Below are 20,034 nucleotides of genomic sequence, written 5' to 3' on the forward strand. Positions count from 1 at the left end.
TACTTAAAATACATGGCATGGCAAGAATTATTTAAAATGTGTTTCTGAGGCCTGAAGTTTGGTACTGCCTGCTAAAATATAGATGATTTGGATAAGGCTGTCTTCTCGGGATAAACGTGAGACCCAAGCACATCTTATCATAAAGCTAATAGGAAGGTTGGTATTCAGGCAGTTAAGTAATTGGTATAAATCCTCCCAAGATATTAGATCCCCTGAACTCGCAACAGTTAGTGGTTGTTCATTGGCCTGTGTGCATTAAATAACTCCCCTTAACCCAGAGGCCAGCAATCCACTGTTCACATAAAGTCAACACAAAGCAGAGCAAGAGGAAGCAGAGCTGAATCCAATAGATACATGACCACGACTCACCCAACAAGTGTTTTCCGAGCAGCACGCCAGGCCTGGGAAAGTGGACACGTGATCCACGGGGTCTGGATGCCCAGTCTCGATCCAAGCAGATTGGCTCCGTTTTTATGAGCCATCGGCTTGATTGTCCACATTGGTGGGCATGCTTTTCGCAGGAACACATCTCTGTTCTAAGCGGAAGGCTATGCGCCTACACCTGTGACCAGCCCTGTATGAGGAGTGTACGTGCGTGTGCGCGTGCGTATGCGTGACTGAATGAATGAAAGATTTTCAAAATGTCTACATAAAGCAGATCTAATATATGAACATCTCCATTTACCAAAAGGCTTTCATTTTTTTATCATGCAGCAAGTCACTGAAATATTACACTATTTTGTGTCCAGCAACTCCCTTCAAGGAGCTATGAAAACATGAAGCATCACTGATGTCAGAAGTCACAGTCTAGCCGAGAAGACAAGTGACAGACCCGAAACAGAGACCACAGCAAATGTCTGACACCAAGTGTAAAAGCTTCAGGAGTTCACAAAATCCAAAGTCACTAAAAGCCCAAGTTGCTGAGAGGACTTGGAGCAGTGGGCGTTAAGAAGGGCAGCAAAGATGGTAGGCTTTAGATTACCAAAGGGACGGAGGTGGCGTTTCACGGAGGTACAAAAAGCAGAAGCAATGACTTAGAAGCAAAAAGAAGCCTTCTGTTTGCCGATAGCAGTGACAGCACCTGCCCTGATCAGAGCCACAGGAGACAGGGCTCATTATAGGGTGGGGACTCGTTATGAAGGGGTAACAAGCTGCCCAGAGAAGTTGATTTGTTACATTAGGGAGTCACTTTAGGATCCTGAATGGGAACAACCGGGTGTTCCTTCCGTATGGTGAGAATTCACCCCAGGATTCCTTTCAAGAGCACGCTCCCCTTGACATTGAGTTAATGATTTCATTTGCACTCAGCTTTCCAATATCCCACCTCAGTGGTTCCCAACTTATGGACCACAGAGTTATGGCAGAGGTCCCTGAAGGCAGATAAGCACTGCCCAGAAACGACTTGCTCCTGGCATATTGCCGCTGTCTCGTTCTAATATCTGTAGATACCATGTGAGCCATAAAACGCAAATTCACTCCAAAGCCACAGTCACCTGAGTTGCCCCAGGCGCCAGCCTATGGCTGCACATGGAGTCACTGTAACAGTAGCCCAGATGTCACTAGCTCCCACCTCCCTGCTGTTCATGCAGGACTTCAGCCTCCAGTAAAGTGCCCCTCAAGCATTCCTAGGAGTTCCCAGGGATTTGGTGCCTGAGCCTGCGAACAAGGCCGTCGTCCTCTCAGCGGCCACTGGGCGGCGATGGGTCCACACAGCTCCCTCTCCTGCGCCATCAAGCACCCTGAGGCCTCCGCAGGCCAAACTGCAGGATGGTCCATATGGAGTAGGGGAAACATCTCATTCCTCCTGGGAGCTACCATTCCCAAAGCAGTCACACTGGTGCCATACACGATAGCTTACCGAGGGTATTTTAGAAAAACAACTCTGACAGTTGTTACTTACAGCCCTCAAGCTGTGAATGAAAACTGTATGTGAAGGTGAATCTAGCGGAGGTTGGACAGGAAGAAAAATACCAGGGACAGAGCCCATGCCGTGCTCACAATCAACCTTCCCATAATGTGCTATCAAAATGCACATCATCCTGTTTGACCCAGCAAATCAAACTTCTAAGCACACAAGGAAGTGAAAAGTGTAGGAGGATTTTCAACGCAGATTATTTGCAAGAGTGAAAAAGGAGAAACACACATCTCCTAGTACAGAAGGGGTTAAATTATGACACACTGACAGGGTAGAATACAGGCAGCTGTTAAAAACGATGACATCAGCTTGGAAGTACCACTGGAGAGCTCTGCGATGCATCGTTAAGTGACACAATGCCAGTTAGAACAGCGCTCCACAGCCTGTTAGGAGGCGGGGTGAGCGGCGGGCAGGCCAGCGAAGCTTCATCTGCCGCTCCCCATCGCTTGCACGACTGCCTGAGCCCCCCGCCCCCTCCCCCGTGGAACCATTGTCTTCCAGGAAACCGGTCCCTGCTGCCGAACAGGTGGGGGACCGCTGAGTTAGAAGACATTAGGGACAGCGTGATCGCATTTCAAAAGTGTGGAGGAGGGGCCGGGAAGAGGTACATATGGATATTATATGTCAGGAACAAAACCTATGGAGCTACTTACTGACAACCTTTCTCCCTCATACCCATGCCTGAAGTGGAGTCTTTTTTTACCACCAGATCCTTTATGGAACTGATCTGGGAGACAGTAAGAGAGATAAAGAGTCCTCAAATGGCCAGATTAGTCTTCATGAGAGGAGATGAAAGAGGAAGTAGTGGATGAGAGAGGAAGGCAGCCAGCCAGTCAGCCAACCAGGAGATGGAAGAAAAGAAGTACCTGGAGCTTTTAAAGACGGGGGAGGTGGAGGTCCTGGAGCAGCTACTGAAGACTTGGTGTACGGGAGAGAAAGCTGGGTGACGTAGGTTCAACATGTTTGGCCGTGTCATGTGCTGTGTGACCCCTCCACAGAGTCTACAAATACACCCATGACAAAGATCTAGAACACGCATGAGGTTTTGAGATCAGATTGGTGTTTCTTCCCCATGTTTCTGTGCTGCCCATGAGGTGAGAACAAAAGCTAGTTTAAGGTTGTACATGTATGAAAAACGCCAGGAAAGACACCCCAGAAATTGTCCCAGCGGTAATATCTGTCAAGGTTGATTAGGTACTGGTGGACTTTGTTACAACAAAAGTGTATCTCACATGTATAATTTTCATGGGCATGTATTTTACTTTCACTCAGGACAGGGGTTTGGGTGAGGCAAGCAGGGTGACTACAGTGCAAAACTGAAGGAGACACTGACTCTCAGCGTCTTGCTGGTTCAGAGCCGCATGTAAACACCCCCGTGAGGGAGTGCCTCCTTCACTTAGCGCCCTACCCACCCTGCTTGCCTCACCCCATCCTGGCTCTGCTTGCCTTGTTAATCACAGTTCTGAATCTCATTGAAATTCAAACTGGGATGCTATCTGCCACACACACTGCATACAGAGTACATTGCCATTCTGAAAGCACTTTCGTATATGTAGTTCACTGTCTCTTCATGACAATCTCAGAGGCAAATGAGACTAGTATTATAATTCCCATTCTACAGATGGAGACCAGAAAGGTTAAAAGACCTGTCCAAGATCACACTGCTAAGTGACAGCAAACTCAGTTCAGCTGAGTTTGATTACCATCCCCAAGTATTTCCATGACCCCACCCACATACAAAACAAACAAAAATTATCACTCATACCTATCAGGAAAACAATGAATCTCTGAAGTGAACCTAGCCCAGATATTCATGTCTCCCATCAAATAAGGCCCGGCAGCCCCCATTTGCCCCCTTGGAAACCACGGAGGCAAAGCCCACAGAAGATGTAGGCAGCCTCTAGCCAAGACGGGGCCCCATGAGGAGCAGCCCCTCTGGATTCTCGAGTAGCAGCAGGTTTTCAGGACGAGCAGCAGGCCTTCATGAGGGCCTACAGGCAGGTCCGCGGCTGCTGGCTGGCACCAGGTGTGAGCCATGGGAACTCTGGGAGCTGGGCGGGGGGGGGTGTGTGTGGGGAGCATCTGCACAGGAGGCATGAGCCTAAGAGAATCTCTCAGCATTGGACATTCCACAAGGCGTACATGCAGCTACTGGTGGTCGGCACTTCCGGGTTTTCGCCTTGAGGTGAGCGGAAAGGAATAACACGGCACCACTAGCCACCAGCCTGGAGCTCAACCAGCCGGCCTGGCAACCTAGAAATTTGCTTAAGGAGTTAATCCAGGCAGACCCTGAACTACCCTGTTCATCCAGCTGTGTTTCAGGGCACAGCACGATTCCAACACTGCATGTAATAAAAATGAAGAATACCCCTCCCCCTGCCCTCTGCAGATTCGTTTTTCTCGGGTCCCACTGGTACTTTCGTTTAAAACTAAGTTTAAAAATAAAGAAATCAGCAAACCACACTCATTTGCCAAGTGTGCTTTTTTTCCTTCCTTCACAAACCTAAATCACACCTGGCAGAATTCATGCTGTTCTTATTTACCTGTTCCTCTAAGAATATGAATCCATTTCCCTCTAGCCTGGGTTTTAGGTACATTGTTTAGCCAAGCCTTTACCTCCCTCTTCTGTTAAAAAGAGGAAAACATACAGCAAACTCAAGTTCTATATCTGTGAAAATGTTAAGAGGAAACTACCCTAGGATGTTTACACAAGCTGTGTAAAGTGGCTTTAAAGAGGCTCTAGTATTCCAGTATTATCCATACTACATTCGAATTAATACTTCCCAGAAAAAGTAAACTTTAAATAAGATCCAATCAGGATCAACTGCACACCCACCTGAGTAGCTGAACAAAATCAATGGAGCAATTCTTTGGTCATTGGACTAAAAGATTCAAGATTGACTTTTTCCCCCTTTTAGTAAAATATGAAACTCCCTGGTAACCTGAAGTATTATCGGGTCCTGTATCTTGCAAGGATTTATGGGCAATTCATCTAAAAACTGTCTTTCAACAGCTACACGAATGGCTGAAATTGCTTGATCTCGTCAGGCAAAGAGTTTTTAAAAACATTAACCTCAGAAACAGAATATATATATATGTCTGTCTCGTGCTAAGTACCAGAGTTTTCAATCATGAAATTAAATATTCCTTTGCAAACTCAGCTATATCCTAAAACAGCCAATGATAACCTCTTGCAATACTCAGCATTCTGTGGAGAACTGAGTTTCTAAAGGGCCGTATACTGTCCTGAACGTAATGGGAGATTCCTTTAAGGGAGTTTTTCCTTCTGAGGAAAACAGCTGTACACCGTGGACTACTGAAAAGCCCCGCTGGGCCTGTCTTATTTATGAGATGTTTCCACAGCGGGGTCTTCTGTGTTTACATGGCGCTGCTCCTCTTAGTGAGGGTGACCACTACCGAGCCTTGGATTAGGCTCTCAGCGTATATACACACACTGCCAACCGGGCACCATGACCCTCACTTCTCAGCGGAGGAAACAGTGTTAAAAGGAACTTACCCGAGGTGGCGAAGCTCGGGGAGAAGCGGAGCTGGGATGCAGTCCCAGCAGTGAAACCGCGAGGCCCGTGCTCTCCAAGGCAAACTCCGCCCAACCCCCCACCCCCACTGCCTCTTTGAAAACCTCCTCCTTACCTGGTAGGCAGGCACACCTGAGACCAGTAGTTCCCTGGGGATAAGAATCACCTGGGAAGCTTGTTCACTCTACCTTCCCAAAGCCCCTTCCCTGGAGATTCTGACTCAGGGGTTCCAAGCTGGACCCAGAAATTGTCTTTTGAACAAATGATCCAGGTGATTCTTATCATCAGAGGACTGTGGGAACGGTCTTAGATCAGGGGTGGCCGGGGCCAGGGAGTATCTTTGGCTTTGTGGGCCGTTAGGTCTCTGACACAACTACTCGACGCAAAAGGAGCCAGAGAAAATTCATGAATGAACTGGCCTGGCTGTGGTCCAATAATTTATTTACAAAAACAGGCGGCTGGCTACAGTTTGCTGACCCTTCTCTTAGACCATTCATCATACCATTAAAAAAGAGACATTAATGCCTGCTATTTGTCACCTCACTAAGGCAATGTCTCAATCAGGCAATTGACCCAATGAAAATCCTCCCAACACCATGAAACATCACTCTCATCAAGAGGATAACGTCAAGGTTGTGTCTGCCCTCCCTCAAGCAAGAACAGATGGAATTTACATGAGAGGATGCAGTCTAAGCCAGAGAGTAGAAGCACACTGTATTTTAATGTACAAGACACACTGTATTTTAAAGGACAAGCACACTGTATTTTAAAGGACAAGAATGAGGTGGTAACTATAAGATGCTGGTGGAGATTGTGGCGGGTTTTCTTTATGCAGTGGATTTTCTAGGGCCCCCAAAACTCTTCCTGCATCCTGGGAATTACTAGCTCAGACCACCATATCATTTTTCCCGGTACCTATTGTTATATTCTTTTTTTTACTCCCTCATGAGGATGATTGATGCTCAGCTGAATTCAGAGGAGCGTTTGATTTGCCTGCCATCCTCTGGGAATACCCCTGCTAAATGCAGGAAAAGTCACTCAACATCAAAGATCATTCAGCCACGGATGTGAGAGCGACTGTCACCTTATAAAGCTTACAATAGCCAGCGTCCTCTTACAATTTTCCCCAGCGCAAGCTACAGAGGTGGGGAGGGTTGGAGGGAGCACGGGTTAATACAGTGGAATTTCCTTTGGCACCAGCTCCAAGCAGTCTTTTAACAGAGATGTTTAACTGATCTTTATTGAGCAGAACCTTCCCTTCTGCTTAGAAAACAAATGATCACTTTTCCCTCGGGTTCTATCTGGAGAAGTTAATAGCCCCAGTTTTCTCTTACAGCAGAGATACTTAGTGACTGGGAGACTATCATAAGTAGAGTTTATTGTCCAAAATACAAACCCAGTTCTAATCAACCTGCACAGTGAGATTGCCTTGCTTGTATCTGTTGATACCTGGAGGAGCTTCTCCCAACTGACGAGCGCATTGTTCTTTCCACTCAGGCTCTGCTGTCCAGTTAACAAATTGGATAGCGAGGTAATCTATAGGCCTTTGCCAAAGACCGCTGAGGATGCCCTAATGTGTATCAATTTGATCCTCACATGCAGTAGCTCCCAGATGAGGCCCGAGAGCGGAGCCATAATCATTTGCGTACACGGTGCAGGAATATTTTGCAGGTGTGAAGACGATCATTGCAATACTTCCAGGATACAGAGACACTTCCGGGATTCAGTACAAAGACAGCCGTTACTGCTTGGCAGCTATGAAGAGTGATGGAAAAACAAACAAACAAAAGTAATACTTACAGAGTTCCTTTAGCTCTTTTATAAAGGGCTTTATTGATATTAGCGTTACTTTTTGAAATAACTTCCAAACACAACAAGCAGGTATTAATATTTCCGTTTTAGAGCTAGGAAATTTTGTATTAAATGTTCTGACTGCTGTGCTCCTTGAGGACTAGATTTAGCAGTAAACTAGAGGCTAGGACTTGCTGCTACAGTAAACTCTTACTATTTGGGAATTTGTTCTAGAGATACAAATTTCCTGGGTCTTTTTCTTTGTCCTCTCCTCCTTCTGGCTGCCGGCTTTCCCCACCTGCCACCTGCCACGCCCTCCCCAGCCCTCCAAGTTGCCATCCTGGCATGGCAGGCACCGTGACCATGATTTCTGAACCACATTTTGGAACCTGTAGTATGAAAAATACCAGTGTTCTTAGGTGGACAAGAGGACAGAATTTTTGAAACCATGATTGTCCACAAAAATCGGAGATATGTGATCACTCTTCTAGTGTCGCTCTAGCATATTCTCCAATGACGAGCAAAGGAAGGTGTGGAAGGGAAGCACCTACCATTTACTGACACAGTTAATAGGAATATACTCAAGGCAGGTGTTAAGGCCCGGGCCTGAGGTCTTCCCGGGAATGTGAGAGGGAAGGAGGAGGGAGGCTTTATACCTGAGATATTGGATTCCTTTTTTCCCCCCATTTTACTGAGATATAATTGTCATATAATTTTATATTAATTTCAGGTGTACAACATAGTAATTTGATATGTGTATAAATTGCAAAATAATTTCCACAATAAGTTTAGTTAACATTTACCGCCTCACATAGTTACAATTTTTTTCTTGTGATGAGAACTTTTAAGATCTATACTCTTAGCAACTTTCAACTTGAATAACAGTATTGTTCGGTGCTTTGTGTCCACCTAGAGGGGTGGGATAGGGAGGGTGGGAGGGAGATGCAAGAGGGAGGAGATATGGGGATATAGGTATATGTATAGCTGATTCACTTTGTTATACAGCAGAAACTAACACACCATTGTAAAGCAATTATACTCTAATAAAGATGTTTAAAAAAAAAGAAAACAGTATTTTTAACTATAGTCATCACGATGTACATTACATCCCCAGGAGTTGTTTCTCTTATAACTGCAAGTTTGTACCTTTTGACCACCTTTCCCATCCCCCCTACTCCCACCTCTGGCAACCACTAAACTGTTCTCTGTTTCTATGAGCTCAGTTTTCTTCGATTCGTATACGTGAGATCATACAGTATTTGTCTTCCTCTAGTTTCACTTAGAGTAATGGCCTCAAGGTCTGTCCTGGCTTTTTTTTGCACCTGGTATCACAGTTAAACATGGTTAGAACCATGTTGGTGTTGTTACCAGGTCCTTGTCAGGTGTCATGGGCTGAGTTGTGTCCACCACGGAATTCACAGGATGAAGCCCTAAACCCCAGTACCTCAGCATGTGACGGTATTGGGAGATCAGGCCTTTAAAGAGTAATTAAGTTAAAATGAGGCCATTAGGGTGGATCCCAGTCCAATCTGACTGGTGTCCTTATAAGGAATGCAGATTAGACACACAGAGAGACACCAGGCCTGCCCAGAGGGTGAAAGCCCCGTGAGGACACAGGGAGAAGGCGGCGCTCTGCAAGCCAAGGAGAGAGGCTGGAGCAGGCTCTTCCCTCAGGAGCCTCAGAGGAAACCAACCCTGCTGACAACTTGACCTTGGACTTCCAGCCTCCAGAACGGTGAGAAATAAATTTCTGTTGTTTAAGCTACCCAGACTGTGGTGTTTTGTTATGACAGCCCTAGCAAACTCATACAGATACCAAAAATTAACGTGGAATGAGGCCTGGAACACCTACCGCTTACATGTTGTTTGCTACATGCCAAATACATGCCAAATACTAACTCGATCCTCACCATAGCCCTATGAAGTGGGCACTGTTGTTCTCACCCCCATCTTACAGACAAGAAAACTGAGGCACAGAGATGTTCAGTGAATTGCCTAAGGCCATACATCTGACATGTGGAAAAGCTGGAATTTGAACCCAGTCACCAGTCTCGGAGTTCACTGTTTTGTCTCAATTTTCTACCTGTTATCCCCCAACTGATCATCCACAAACCTTCCAAAACTGGTTCAGGAGGCAGTGTGGAAAGCAAACCTGAGGATACTGTGCCCCACTCTTGAGAGGCAAGGACTCACAACCTGGGAAGCTTAGGAGGGACAAGGAAAGCTGGTTCATCTCAGAGGCCCATGGATGGAAGGAAGAGACACCTGGGCCTGGTGAACCGAGGGCCTGGAGGCAGGAAGGCTTTTCCCATGTTGGCTGTCACCCTGATCCACAGCTCTGCCATCAGGTAGCCTTGGGTTCCTCCAGGCACACTGGCCCTATGAGTACATGATGTACTACAGGCTGCTGGAGCATATTGGATGTAGAGTCAGAAATGGTTCACTCCCTCTCCAGCTGTCATTTCTCCAGAACAAGCAGGGAAAAATTACCAGACAGGGAGGTTCACCTTCATCCTCTAGACCCGGGTTTCTCAGCCCCGGCTCTAGTGACATTTTGAGCTAGGCAATGTGTGACTTTGTTTCTTTGTTATGTGTGACTGCCATGTGCGCTGTAGGATGTTTAGCAGCATCCCTGTCCTTACCTACTAGATGCCAGTAACACATCAGCTACTTGTGACAACCAAAAGTGTCTCCAGATATTGCCAAATATCCCCGAGCAGACAAAATCACCCCCATTGAGAAGCACTTCTCTAAGAGAAACAGAAAAAGGTACTTCCTCAAGACACCATTTCCATCTGTCAGAAGGCTGTCATAATAATATATGCAAACGTTCTACATTTATGGTGCTGTACAGCGCACAACCTGCCCAACTGCCCATGGTCATCCACCTCCTCCCTCCCTCTCCTCAAGCTTCACAGGAAAATGAGGCTAATCTGCCCTACACTTTATCGTTCCTTTCTACTTTCCCATATTTCTGAGATACTATAAGGAACCCGAGGGCTTCCTGGTCTAAACTTGGGGTTCAGTTCGGGATTGACCTTTCTCCACCCTGAGGTAAGGATTAAGAAAATAAAACCTGTGCTGATCCTTCTGATTTTCTAGTTCAGCCATTAATGTGACAGGCATGAGGTGCTGATAAAGTGGCCAATTTATTCAATCCCTTTAATGGAGAGAAAAAGTTTAAACTTTTATTGGTTTAGCTTGCCCCAAAAGCAACTATCAAATGTTGGCAGGATACAATGAAGGCTTACCTTGTTAACATAGTTAAGTCTCTCTCTCTCAGAACTAGCCCATTTAGCTCCAGGTTCCTTAGCGCACCCGACGCACTTACACAGCATTTAAGAGCTTTACACAACTGGAAGGTCACATCTTTATTTCTTATCGCAGGAACACGACTTCTGTAAACTTTATTTCTGTCACAACCTAAAGCAAAATTATTGTAAAATGAGTGATTTAAACCATACATTTTATCATCATTAAAAAGCACCTTTAAAAAAAAAAAAAAAAAGCATCTGCTCTGTGCTAAGGATAAGAAACGACTCCTGCCCTTAAAGCCTGCATTAAGGAGGGACATGAAAATTTGAATCACATGAGATAAAGAAGCATAACCTTTATGCACAGAGGTTCCTTGGAGGCAAAATGTTATATCTAAGTGACAGCTTCATGATAACCCTGAAGCAGAATCTAAAAAGCTGAGGCTATGCAGAGGTGGAGTAGGAGGTGCATTAACTGCAGAGGGAGCACCTGTGCAAAGACACTCAAGCCTGACACCTGCTGGGCACTGTAAATACTGCAGGTGGGGATGACTAAAGGCCAGGGGTCCAAGTGTGAGAACAGACAGAAAGGAAAATAGAGATGTTGGCGGAAGCAAGCCTGGGAGACAGCATGGCTTGTATCCCACAGGTGATGAGGCCTGGGGTTACCACTGGCTGAGTAAGGGTGCCTCCGCTGATTAGAAAAAGGTGCCCCGCTGCTGAAGGACCGATTAGATAAAGGGAGTGATCCCAAAAAGCTCCCCTTCCTCAGGGCCAAAGAGCCCCAGGAGGCTTGGCCGAGCACAGTTCAGACTACACGCCTCTGTGCAGAGCACACGCTGGGCGGCTAGTATGCACTAACTCTGTGTGGGCAAGCCATTAGCAGCATTATTTTAAGCGTATCTTTTTATGTTAGAAGATCACTCAACCCGAGTAGGCAGATGAACTTAGAGGAACTGAGCCCAGGGGCCGCGAAACCACCCAGGAGCTTCTGCCATAGTCCGGGCAAAATGTAATATGGATGAAGAAGCAAATTGAGGAGGAGGCCAAAATCTACGAGCTAGACCCACTGGATTGAAGACATAAAGTTCAGTGAAGGAACTCTGAAGAGAACGGGCTCTGCAATAAACTTTTCTTACATTCAATGTAAAATATTAGGCAAAATTAAGTACAGTGGCCTTTAAGGTCCTTTCAGCTCTAATTTCTTTTGATTTCTAACTTATTACTCTGGTTAAGTAAAGTCCCTTCAGAGGTACAGAACAGTTCCTACACCTGCATTGGATGCAAAGAATAATCTGACTTCTCTTCACCAGGGGATGAGTTGAACTGTCCTTGCAGAAGAGATAACAGATGGTGTGAACCCCAGATCCTAGAAAAAGGCCAGGCACACGATAAGTATTCAGCTTTTTGAAAACAAATGAACAATCATTTCCTCTCCTAGATCTTCACACCCTTCCTCTGCTGGCTACTTTCTTTCAGCTTATAAACATCCTCAAGTATACCCACTTAAAAAACTCTCAGACCTATGATTCTTTGGATCTTCTTGTGGGTAACTTAAGTCTCTCCCATGCCTTCAAACTCTTAGAGGAAAACATAGGCAGAACACTCTATGACATAAATCACAGCAAGATCCTTTTTGACCCAGCTCCTAGAGAAATGGAAATAAAAACACAAATAAACAAATGGGACCTAATGAAACTTCAAAGCTTTTGCACAGCAAAGGAAACCATAAACAAGACCAAAAGACAACCCTCAGAATGGGAGAAAATATTTGCAAATCAAGCAACTGACAAAGGATTAATCTCCAAGATTTACAAGCAGCTCACGCAGCTTAATAACAAAAAAACAAACCACCCAATCCAAAGATGGGCAGAAGACCTAAATAGACATTTCTCCAAAGAAGATATACAGATTGCCAACAGACACATGAAAGAATGCTCAACATCATTAATCATTAGAGAAATGCAAATCAAAACTACAATGAGATATCATCTCACACCAGTCAGAATGGCCATCATGAAAATATCTAGAAACAATAAATGCTGGAGAGGATGTGGAGAAAAGGGAACCCTCTTGCACTGTTGGTGGGAATGTAAATTAATACAGCCACTATGGAGAACAGTATGGAGGTTCCTTAAAAAACTAACAATAGAACTACCATACGACCCAGCAATCCCACTACTGGGCATATACCCTGAGAAAACCATAATTCAAAAAGAGTCATGTACCAAAATGTTCATTGCAGCTCTATTTACAATAGGCAGGACATGGAAGCAACCTAAGTGTCCATCATCGGATGAATGGATAAAGAAGATGTGGCATATATATACAATGGAATATTACTCAGCCATAAAAAGAAATGAAATGGAGGTATTTGTAGTGAGGTGGATGGAGTTAGAGTCTGTCATACGAAGTGAAGTAAGTCAGAAAGAGAAAAACAAATACAGTATGCTAACACATATATATGGAATCTAAGGGAAAAAAAAAAAAGGTCATGAAGAACCTAGTGGTAAGACGGGAATAAAGACACAGACCTACTAGAGAATGGACTTGAGGATATGGGGAGAGGGAAGGGTAAGATGTGACAGGGTGAGAGAGTGGCATGGACATATATACACTACCAAATGTAAAATAGATAGCTAGTGGGAAGCAGCCGCATAGCATAGGGAGATCAGCTCGGTGCTTTGTGAACACCTAGAGGCGGGGGATAGGGAGGGTGGGAGGGAGGGAGATACAAGAGGGAAGAGATATGGGAACATATGTATATGTATAACTGATTCACTTTGTTATAAAGCAGAAACTAACACACCATTGTAAAGCAATTATACTTCAATAAAGATGTTTAAAAAAAAAAATGTTGACCCTGATTTATCTAAGTAGTGGCAGTTCATTTAAATTTTATGTTTTTCTTTGTAGTTTTCCCCCTTTTTCCCCAACATCTTGGAATAAGAAGTTTCACAGTGAAAAAAAAAGTTGTTGCTAAAAATCAGGTTAACTCAAATGCCTATTGTGCTACTGTGAGTCATTTAAATTCATCAGGACTCTTAGAAAACTTTTAATAACAAGAGGTATGTGTTCCAGGAGGACAGTTACCATTAGAATATTTATCTCATTTGGAGAAGATCATCCAATAGAAATCCCCTCAACCTTACTGAAATAAATGCACTAGAAAAGTTTAGTCACTAAAAGACATGCCTTGAAAACATTAAAGCATTTACAACTTAAACTGCTGCAGTTGAATATAATTCCAAAGATACTCAAATTTTAGAAATGTAAGGCTAGCATGATATCACCTGACCAGAGTAAAAACAATGGTTTCCTCCTTGGCTCTTGCATCAGATGTCAATTCCCACCCTTGCCCCACTTCCACCTGCTCTATTTTTTAATCACACTGGTGGATCTCAAAATATTTCCCTATGAAAATAAAAGGTATAGAAAATTATCGTTGGTTTTTGATACGATAATTTAATAGGGCTATCTGGATTAGGCTGAAGATGATCTTAAAATAAAGAAAAAATATTGCTAGGTAATACCATTAAAGGAGAAAACTAGGAGATATGATTAAATTACTGAGGGATTATTTTAAAGTCTTTAAGACACTGTAGGAAAACAGATGAAGTTTTCCAATTAATTATATCTATTCATTAGCACAGGTTCGGCATCACTTCAAATTTCTGTTGGGAAAGCAGCTCCAGTTGCTATATACAATACAAAAAAAACATTTAAAAAGCATCTTAGTCACACTGACCTCTTCTTGATTAGTCCTAATATATCAGATTTTAATATGTGCAAAGTCTTCCCAATAAAATGGGTAAGTTGTGATGTATTAAAAGGAATACAATGCATCTTTTTCTAAAACAAGAAAACGAATTATACATATGTGTATATATACACGCCCACATATATATATTAAATTATACACACACATACACCATACACACAAGCAGAGAACCCCAAATTAGATAGAACTGGCCAATAAAGTAGATTATATCTCCCTGGAAGTCACAGAAATGCAAAATAAGACAATGCTATTAATTAAGTAGAAAACTGGAACACAAAATTACGTATAAAATTATATAATTATATGTTAAGTTTTGTGTGCACTTGCGTGTGTCAAAAACCAAATGAAACATACTAACATATTAACTGGTTGGTGTTACGGATGTTTAGAGATTAATGTTTTTTCATTTGAAAATTTCCTCGTAGAAAATGGTCGTGTATTATTGATTGTGTATTATTTTTATAAGAAGAATTTACTTCGAATTTCTAAAAAGGAATAACAGATATATGCTTGCATAAAATGTCAACAGAGTCTATTCTAATTCTGAAACAAGCTGAAAAAATATTTTCTCAAGACATTCGGCAAGTATCACCTAAAATTAAATAGACAAGTCATCTAACTTTGTGTTCAGCTTGGCTTTCTTCATCTTCTGTAATAACCACATTTGTGGAACAAATTCCTATCAAAGGTTCAGACCTAAACAAAAACTACTGAGTAAAAACACATCTGTTTTGGCTTTTTCTCCGAAGAGTTCCCAGTATTTGTTAAAATTGAGATCTTTATATTAAACTACACGCACAAATAAACCCTACCAGGACCAAATGTTACAAAATACAGCATGAGGCAAAGCAAATATATTTCACGACAATAAACTAGGTACCTTCAGGAACAACTTCATTTCTTTTAAGCCATCGCGATAAAACTGCCAATAAAATCATGTCCAGCTTTTTATTCTACAATGTTTTGAATTTCCCTAAAAACATCAAAATATTTCCTATTTCCTCAGTTAATAACCATTTCTATATTCTGACATGGCACTTTATGTGGGCAGTAAAGAAATATTAAAGCAAGCAGAAGAGTGATTAAAAGCAGTGACTAATGTCGGAGAGAGCTGGGTCTGAATCTTCAGTCCTGACTCCTAATTTTATGGTCATTAGAAATTCCTTAACTCCCCCTGAACATTACCTTTCTCACACATAAAATGACAGTAGTAATATTACACCATAGAATTGGAAGGTTAAGTCAGATCACGTATATATAACTCTTAAATTACTATATTAATTATATTAAGCAAGCAAAACTATGCTAACTAAAAGAAAACAGCCAATGGTATTGATTCCCAAGGAAATGGAGGGAAGTAATGAAGGAATCCTTCAGCCTTTGAATAATAGTCAAGTTTTTCTGTTTGTTTAACCTATTTCCATCTGAATAAGTCAAAGGCGAAAAAGAAATCAATCATGAAGTCCAGTCTGGAGATAATTCAAGAAATCAAGAGATTATATTACAACTAAGTCATGCAACTCAGGTGGAATCAGTAAATAGATTTTAAAACAAACTGGGTCTGGGTAATAAGTAGGAAAACAATACTGTTGCATAGGTCTCTTGGGTCTTTGCTGAGGTCCACAAATTCTCACAACTTCCGGTGACTAAACAAGTGCCTATCACTTCCCTAAGGAAAGAGAAATAAAAGCAATAGGAATAATTAAACTTGGTCCATGACCAAAGGTAGAGTAACAATCTCTAGAAAAGAAGCTTACTGGTCAATACTCTTCAACCTCAAATTTGATTTCTCACTGAGATACCAAGAAAAGTGTTTGAGTTTGGCAATCCCAAGAAACTGACATTTTCAAGTCAGTTATGATACAGTTTGGACCTTACCAAGTTTCTAAATGTACATGTTGTAAAAAAAAAAAAAAAAAAAAAAAAAGGCATACCACAGAAATAGATGTGGGTAGTGGCAAATCGCTATGTTAGAACACTGAACCTGATTCAATTTCAGCCAGATACTTTATATTCTGCTCAAATTCAGTCTGTCTCAGATATTTACTGAGAATAACATTAAATTAACACCAGGTTGGGGGTGAAGGGTTTAGCCTTACTGACCCATACAATAACTGGTCTTGAGAACACTAGGAACACTGTTGATTCTGTACCCCTTATACTCATTGAAAGAAACCAACATTTCCAGGGAAGTCAAGACCAATTTGTCTTGCCAGATGCTTAGAACAAGGAATTACAAAAGGACAGTTTAGAATATACTCCACCTTCCTGGGTCATGTGTTGCTGTCATCAAAGGAAAAATTCTTTTTTTCCTCTTTTGGAGGAGAGGGGGTGAACAGGTGGTGGTTGTTTACCTGAATACAGAATAGACTAGTATGAATAAAATAGAATGAAAAGATGGTTGAGAAAATACGTAAATAGAAAAGTCTGAGCTGGAAGTTTCTGGTCCCTTTCTTTCCGGTCAGCCTGTACTTTGGTCCTAATGTATATGACAGTGTCCCAAAATGCTTAGTCTACATTCATCAGGATTATGTGCATGTTGCATCTAGAGCACTTAGAGCAAAATTTTTCTTCAAAGAATTTTACCTTTAGGTTGAAAAGAAATATGTTCCTTGTAACATGGTATAGAAAAATATTCCACAAATGGGACTTCCCTGGTGGTGCAGTGGTTAAGAATCCACCTGCCAGTGCAAGGGACACGGGTTCGAGCCCTGGTCCAGGAAGATCCCACATGCTGCGGAGCAACTAAGGTCGTGCACCACAACTACTGAGCCTGCGTTCTAGAGCCCACGAGCCACAACTACTGAGCCCAGGTGCCACAACTACTGAAGCCCATGCGCCTAGAGCCCGTGCTCCACAACAAGAGAAGCCACCGCAGTGAGAAGTCCGTGCATCACAAGGAAGAGTAGCCCCCGCTCGCCACAACTAGAGAAAGCCCGCGCACAGCAACAAAGACCCAACGCAGCCAAAAATAAATACATAAAATAAATTTATTTTAAAAAAAATTCCGCAAAATCACTCTGATCATCAGCGGAATAAAATTTCTGTGCTGCCTATTTTATGCCAAGGGCTATTCTAAGTACTGTAAACAAACGTAAACAAACACAACCTTTGGACCAGAAACCAGGTTCTTCAAACGACACTTGAAAACCTGAGATCCTTTAGGCATCCCATAAAATTTGTTTCTTTAACCCAAATTTCACAAAAAGGCAAAAATAATCATACTCAATCTGAGTAATTTAACCATGAGAAAAGTGCCCAACGCAGAGAAGGTTATACCTAAATATTTGTTTAGTGAATAAAAGACACAAGAGGTGAACTGCTACAGCTGGCCAAGACTAGAGCAAGAACAATTATCAGAAATATACAGGTTAAAGAATTTCTCTAGTCAGAAAAAAAAAAAAAAGCTAGATATTTTTAAATGTCTGAATGTTTGTTTCGCGGGGTTAGAAGGCAACATAAGGAGAAGTGGTTCAGTACCCTGGATAGCTCCAGGGAGGCACAGTTTCTCAGGTCCCAGATCTACTTAGTTGCTGGTGTCTTCCAGCTGCAATTTCCCTGTTAAAGGGCTCTGTCATTTTTAAGCCAGATTCATGCCCCATAAAAACAGAGTAGACTCCTCAACCCCATCCTCACCCCGAAACACATGGAACAAATACGCACACAGAGAAGTCTAGCCTGTTCGTTAAAAAGAGAGTATCTTCTGTCCTGACCAGGGAATAAACCTGTCACTTTAGAAAACTGATCCAGGAAGTCTTATCTCTTGCTGTGTGACAGCTGATCCTGAGAGGGCTCACCGCCCAGATCTAGAGTAAGGGTTTACCCACGGGATCGATAAAGTAGCTATCTTCGAGTTGAAGTAAAACGTATTACCACACCATAATTCAGTGTTATAAACTCAAATCAATAAATCTCTTTCTGAAGAAGACTCTACCGGAAGCATAGTACCTCTCCATAACATTCACATAAGTGAAGCAACTTACCCATGAGCTATGACTACAAAGTCGTGGTAATGATTATAAAGTAACAAGAACTGTAAAGTAAAATGACACCATTTCATATCTCAAAACTATACAGAGCTAAAGTAAAATACTGACAAACAAAAGAGCCTCATCTTTACTATTCTACTTATTTCGCTTACCTACTGAGTTCCTAAATCTTTGCTTGTTACTAGACCGTAGCAGTCATCTTATGGTTGGACATTTATTTGCATAGTTTCTCCCATACTAGATTGCAAATTTCTTGATAGGAGGGATCATGTATCATTCACCATGGCCAATGGTATCCTGGACACAGTAAATGTTCAATAACTGTTTATTGAATTAAACTGAGTTGAAGTAACTCATCTCTGGTTTATGAAACTTCTGTTTTCATAGCGATACGAGTGGGAGCCATCCCAGGACCCAATCATGTCACCGTACAGAAAAAGGAAGAGTTGTTGGTTCTTATAGTAAACGTAACAAAGAGATTTGGGGCATCTGGAAATATTTACCCCATAAAGAATCCTATGAGAGCAAGTAATACAAACCATACCTTCCCTTCTGCTGAGAAATCACAGAAGATTCTACTTATGTCGTATTTTTAAATCCCCAAAGACTGTATTATGAGGGAGAGAAATATAAAAACAATTGAACCCTTGAGGAAAACACAGGTCAAAAGAGATTCCTTTTAAAGAAAGAAAAAGGAGGCAGGGAAGAAAAGCAAAGGGGGAGAGGAGGAGGGAGGGAGGGAAGGAGAAAGGACGAAAAGAAAGATGATGCTGTTAAAAGTGATGCTGGAGAGTAATGAAAGTTATGTCTTGACAGATGGTGAGAAGGTTAGGAAAAGCAGCACCACCCAAAAACTGTACAAGTAGAAAATAAGCTTATTCTTGTTGGTCCATGGATTATATTACACGGAATAGAGGAATGGTGGGTATGTATGTTTGTTCGTTTGTTTGAAGATTACTTGTTGGGCAAATGCTTCCAGGAAATGCTTTGGGAGAGTTCACTTAGCTATCTTGCAACAGACGCTCAACTTCAATAATCTCAAAAACTGCCCAAGTTTTCCAAGGCAAATCCACATTGTATGCTCAGTCTCACCAAATTCATATACGCTGTCCATTTTTATTCTTACGTAAAATTTATCTTACCTGAAATTATCAAGTGTTTTAAAATAGTTATTAAGAGTTTGGAGCACTCATGTTAGAAAATTAAGTGTTACCAAGTGAGGCTCCTTTTTTTTTTTTTTTTTTGAGGCCCCTTTTTAATTCAGGACGTTTTCCATTTTACTGGGAATCAATTCTGTCTGGTGTTTCTAATCCAGCATGTTAAAAACTCATCCTACAAGGCCTCTGATCTTGTTTAAACACTAAAATTTCACAGTACAGATCCAAATTTCCATAAAAGTGACTCTGCTAGTGAATCCATTTCATTGTCCCCTCCATCTGCAAAGAATAGATTTTTCTTTTCTACCTCAAGAACACCTAATCCTTACATTTTAAGAAACAGTACTTGAGTGCTTTTACTGCCAAAAGTCTCATTGTAATATAGCTGGAATATTCCCCTGTGAGTACTAGTTAGTGCTATCGCTTGTTCACACATGCTTTTTTAATTTCAAGTATGATTAGTTATAGGCAAGTCACTGAATATTTAAATTTGGTACAGATAGGTTTTCAAACTACCTGTGAACAGAAGCCTGTAAATTAGAGGGAGTGTGGGAATATGAAATCTGAGCAGAGCTGTTTAAAATCTGGCTGTTGTACATTATGCTCCCTTC

At 42.1% G+C, this 20,034-nt stretch overlaps 2 protein-coding genes across 21 annotated transcripts in view; one reads left to right on the forward strand and one right to left on the reverse strand.

Annotated features, from left to right (window-relative positions):
- LOC309623767 (uncharacterized protein) overlaps nt 1-20,034 on the forward strand; it is a 238,852-nt gene that overhangs the window by 179,257 nt on the left and 39,561 nt on the right. The window lies entirely within an intron of this gene.
- Nucleotides 1-20,034, reverse strand: part of LOC309623752 (ELKS/Rab6-interacting/CAST family member 1-like) — a 167,569-nt gene that overhangs the window by 147,056 nt on the left and 479 nt on the right. For 3 of the 10 annotated variants that reach the window (XM_082380900.1, XM_082380892.1, XM_082380899.1), the window contains exon 1: nt 16,542-16,977. In XM_082380900.1, the coding sequence (XP_082237026.1) occupies nt 16,542-16,554 (13 nt within the window). In that variant the 5' untranslated portion in view covers nt 16,555-16,977. Of the gene's footprint in view, nt 1-16,541; nt 17,246-18,418; nt 20,034 lie in introns of those variants that run through there. The other 7 variants (XM_082380898.1, XM_082380897.1, XM_082380891.1 and 4 more) reach the window with 6 other exon arrangements.

The sequence above is a fragment of the Balaenoptera borealis genome, assembly GCF_965194805.1.
Source record: "Balaenoptera borealis genome assembly, chromosome: 2".
Classification (NCBI taxonomy): Eukaryota; Metazoa; Chordata; class Mammalia; order Artiodactyla; family Balaenopteridae; genus Balaenoptera; species Balaenoptera borealis.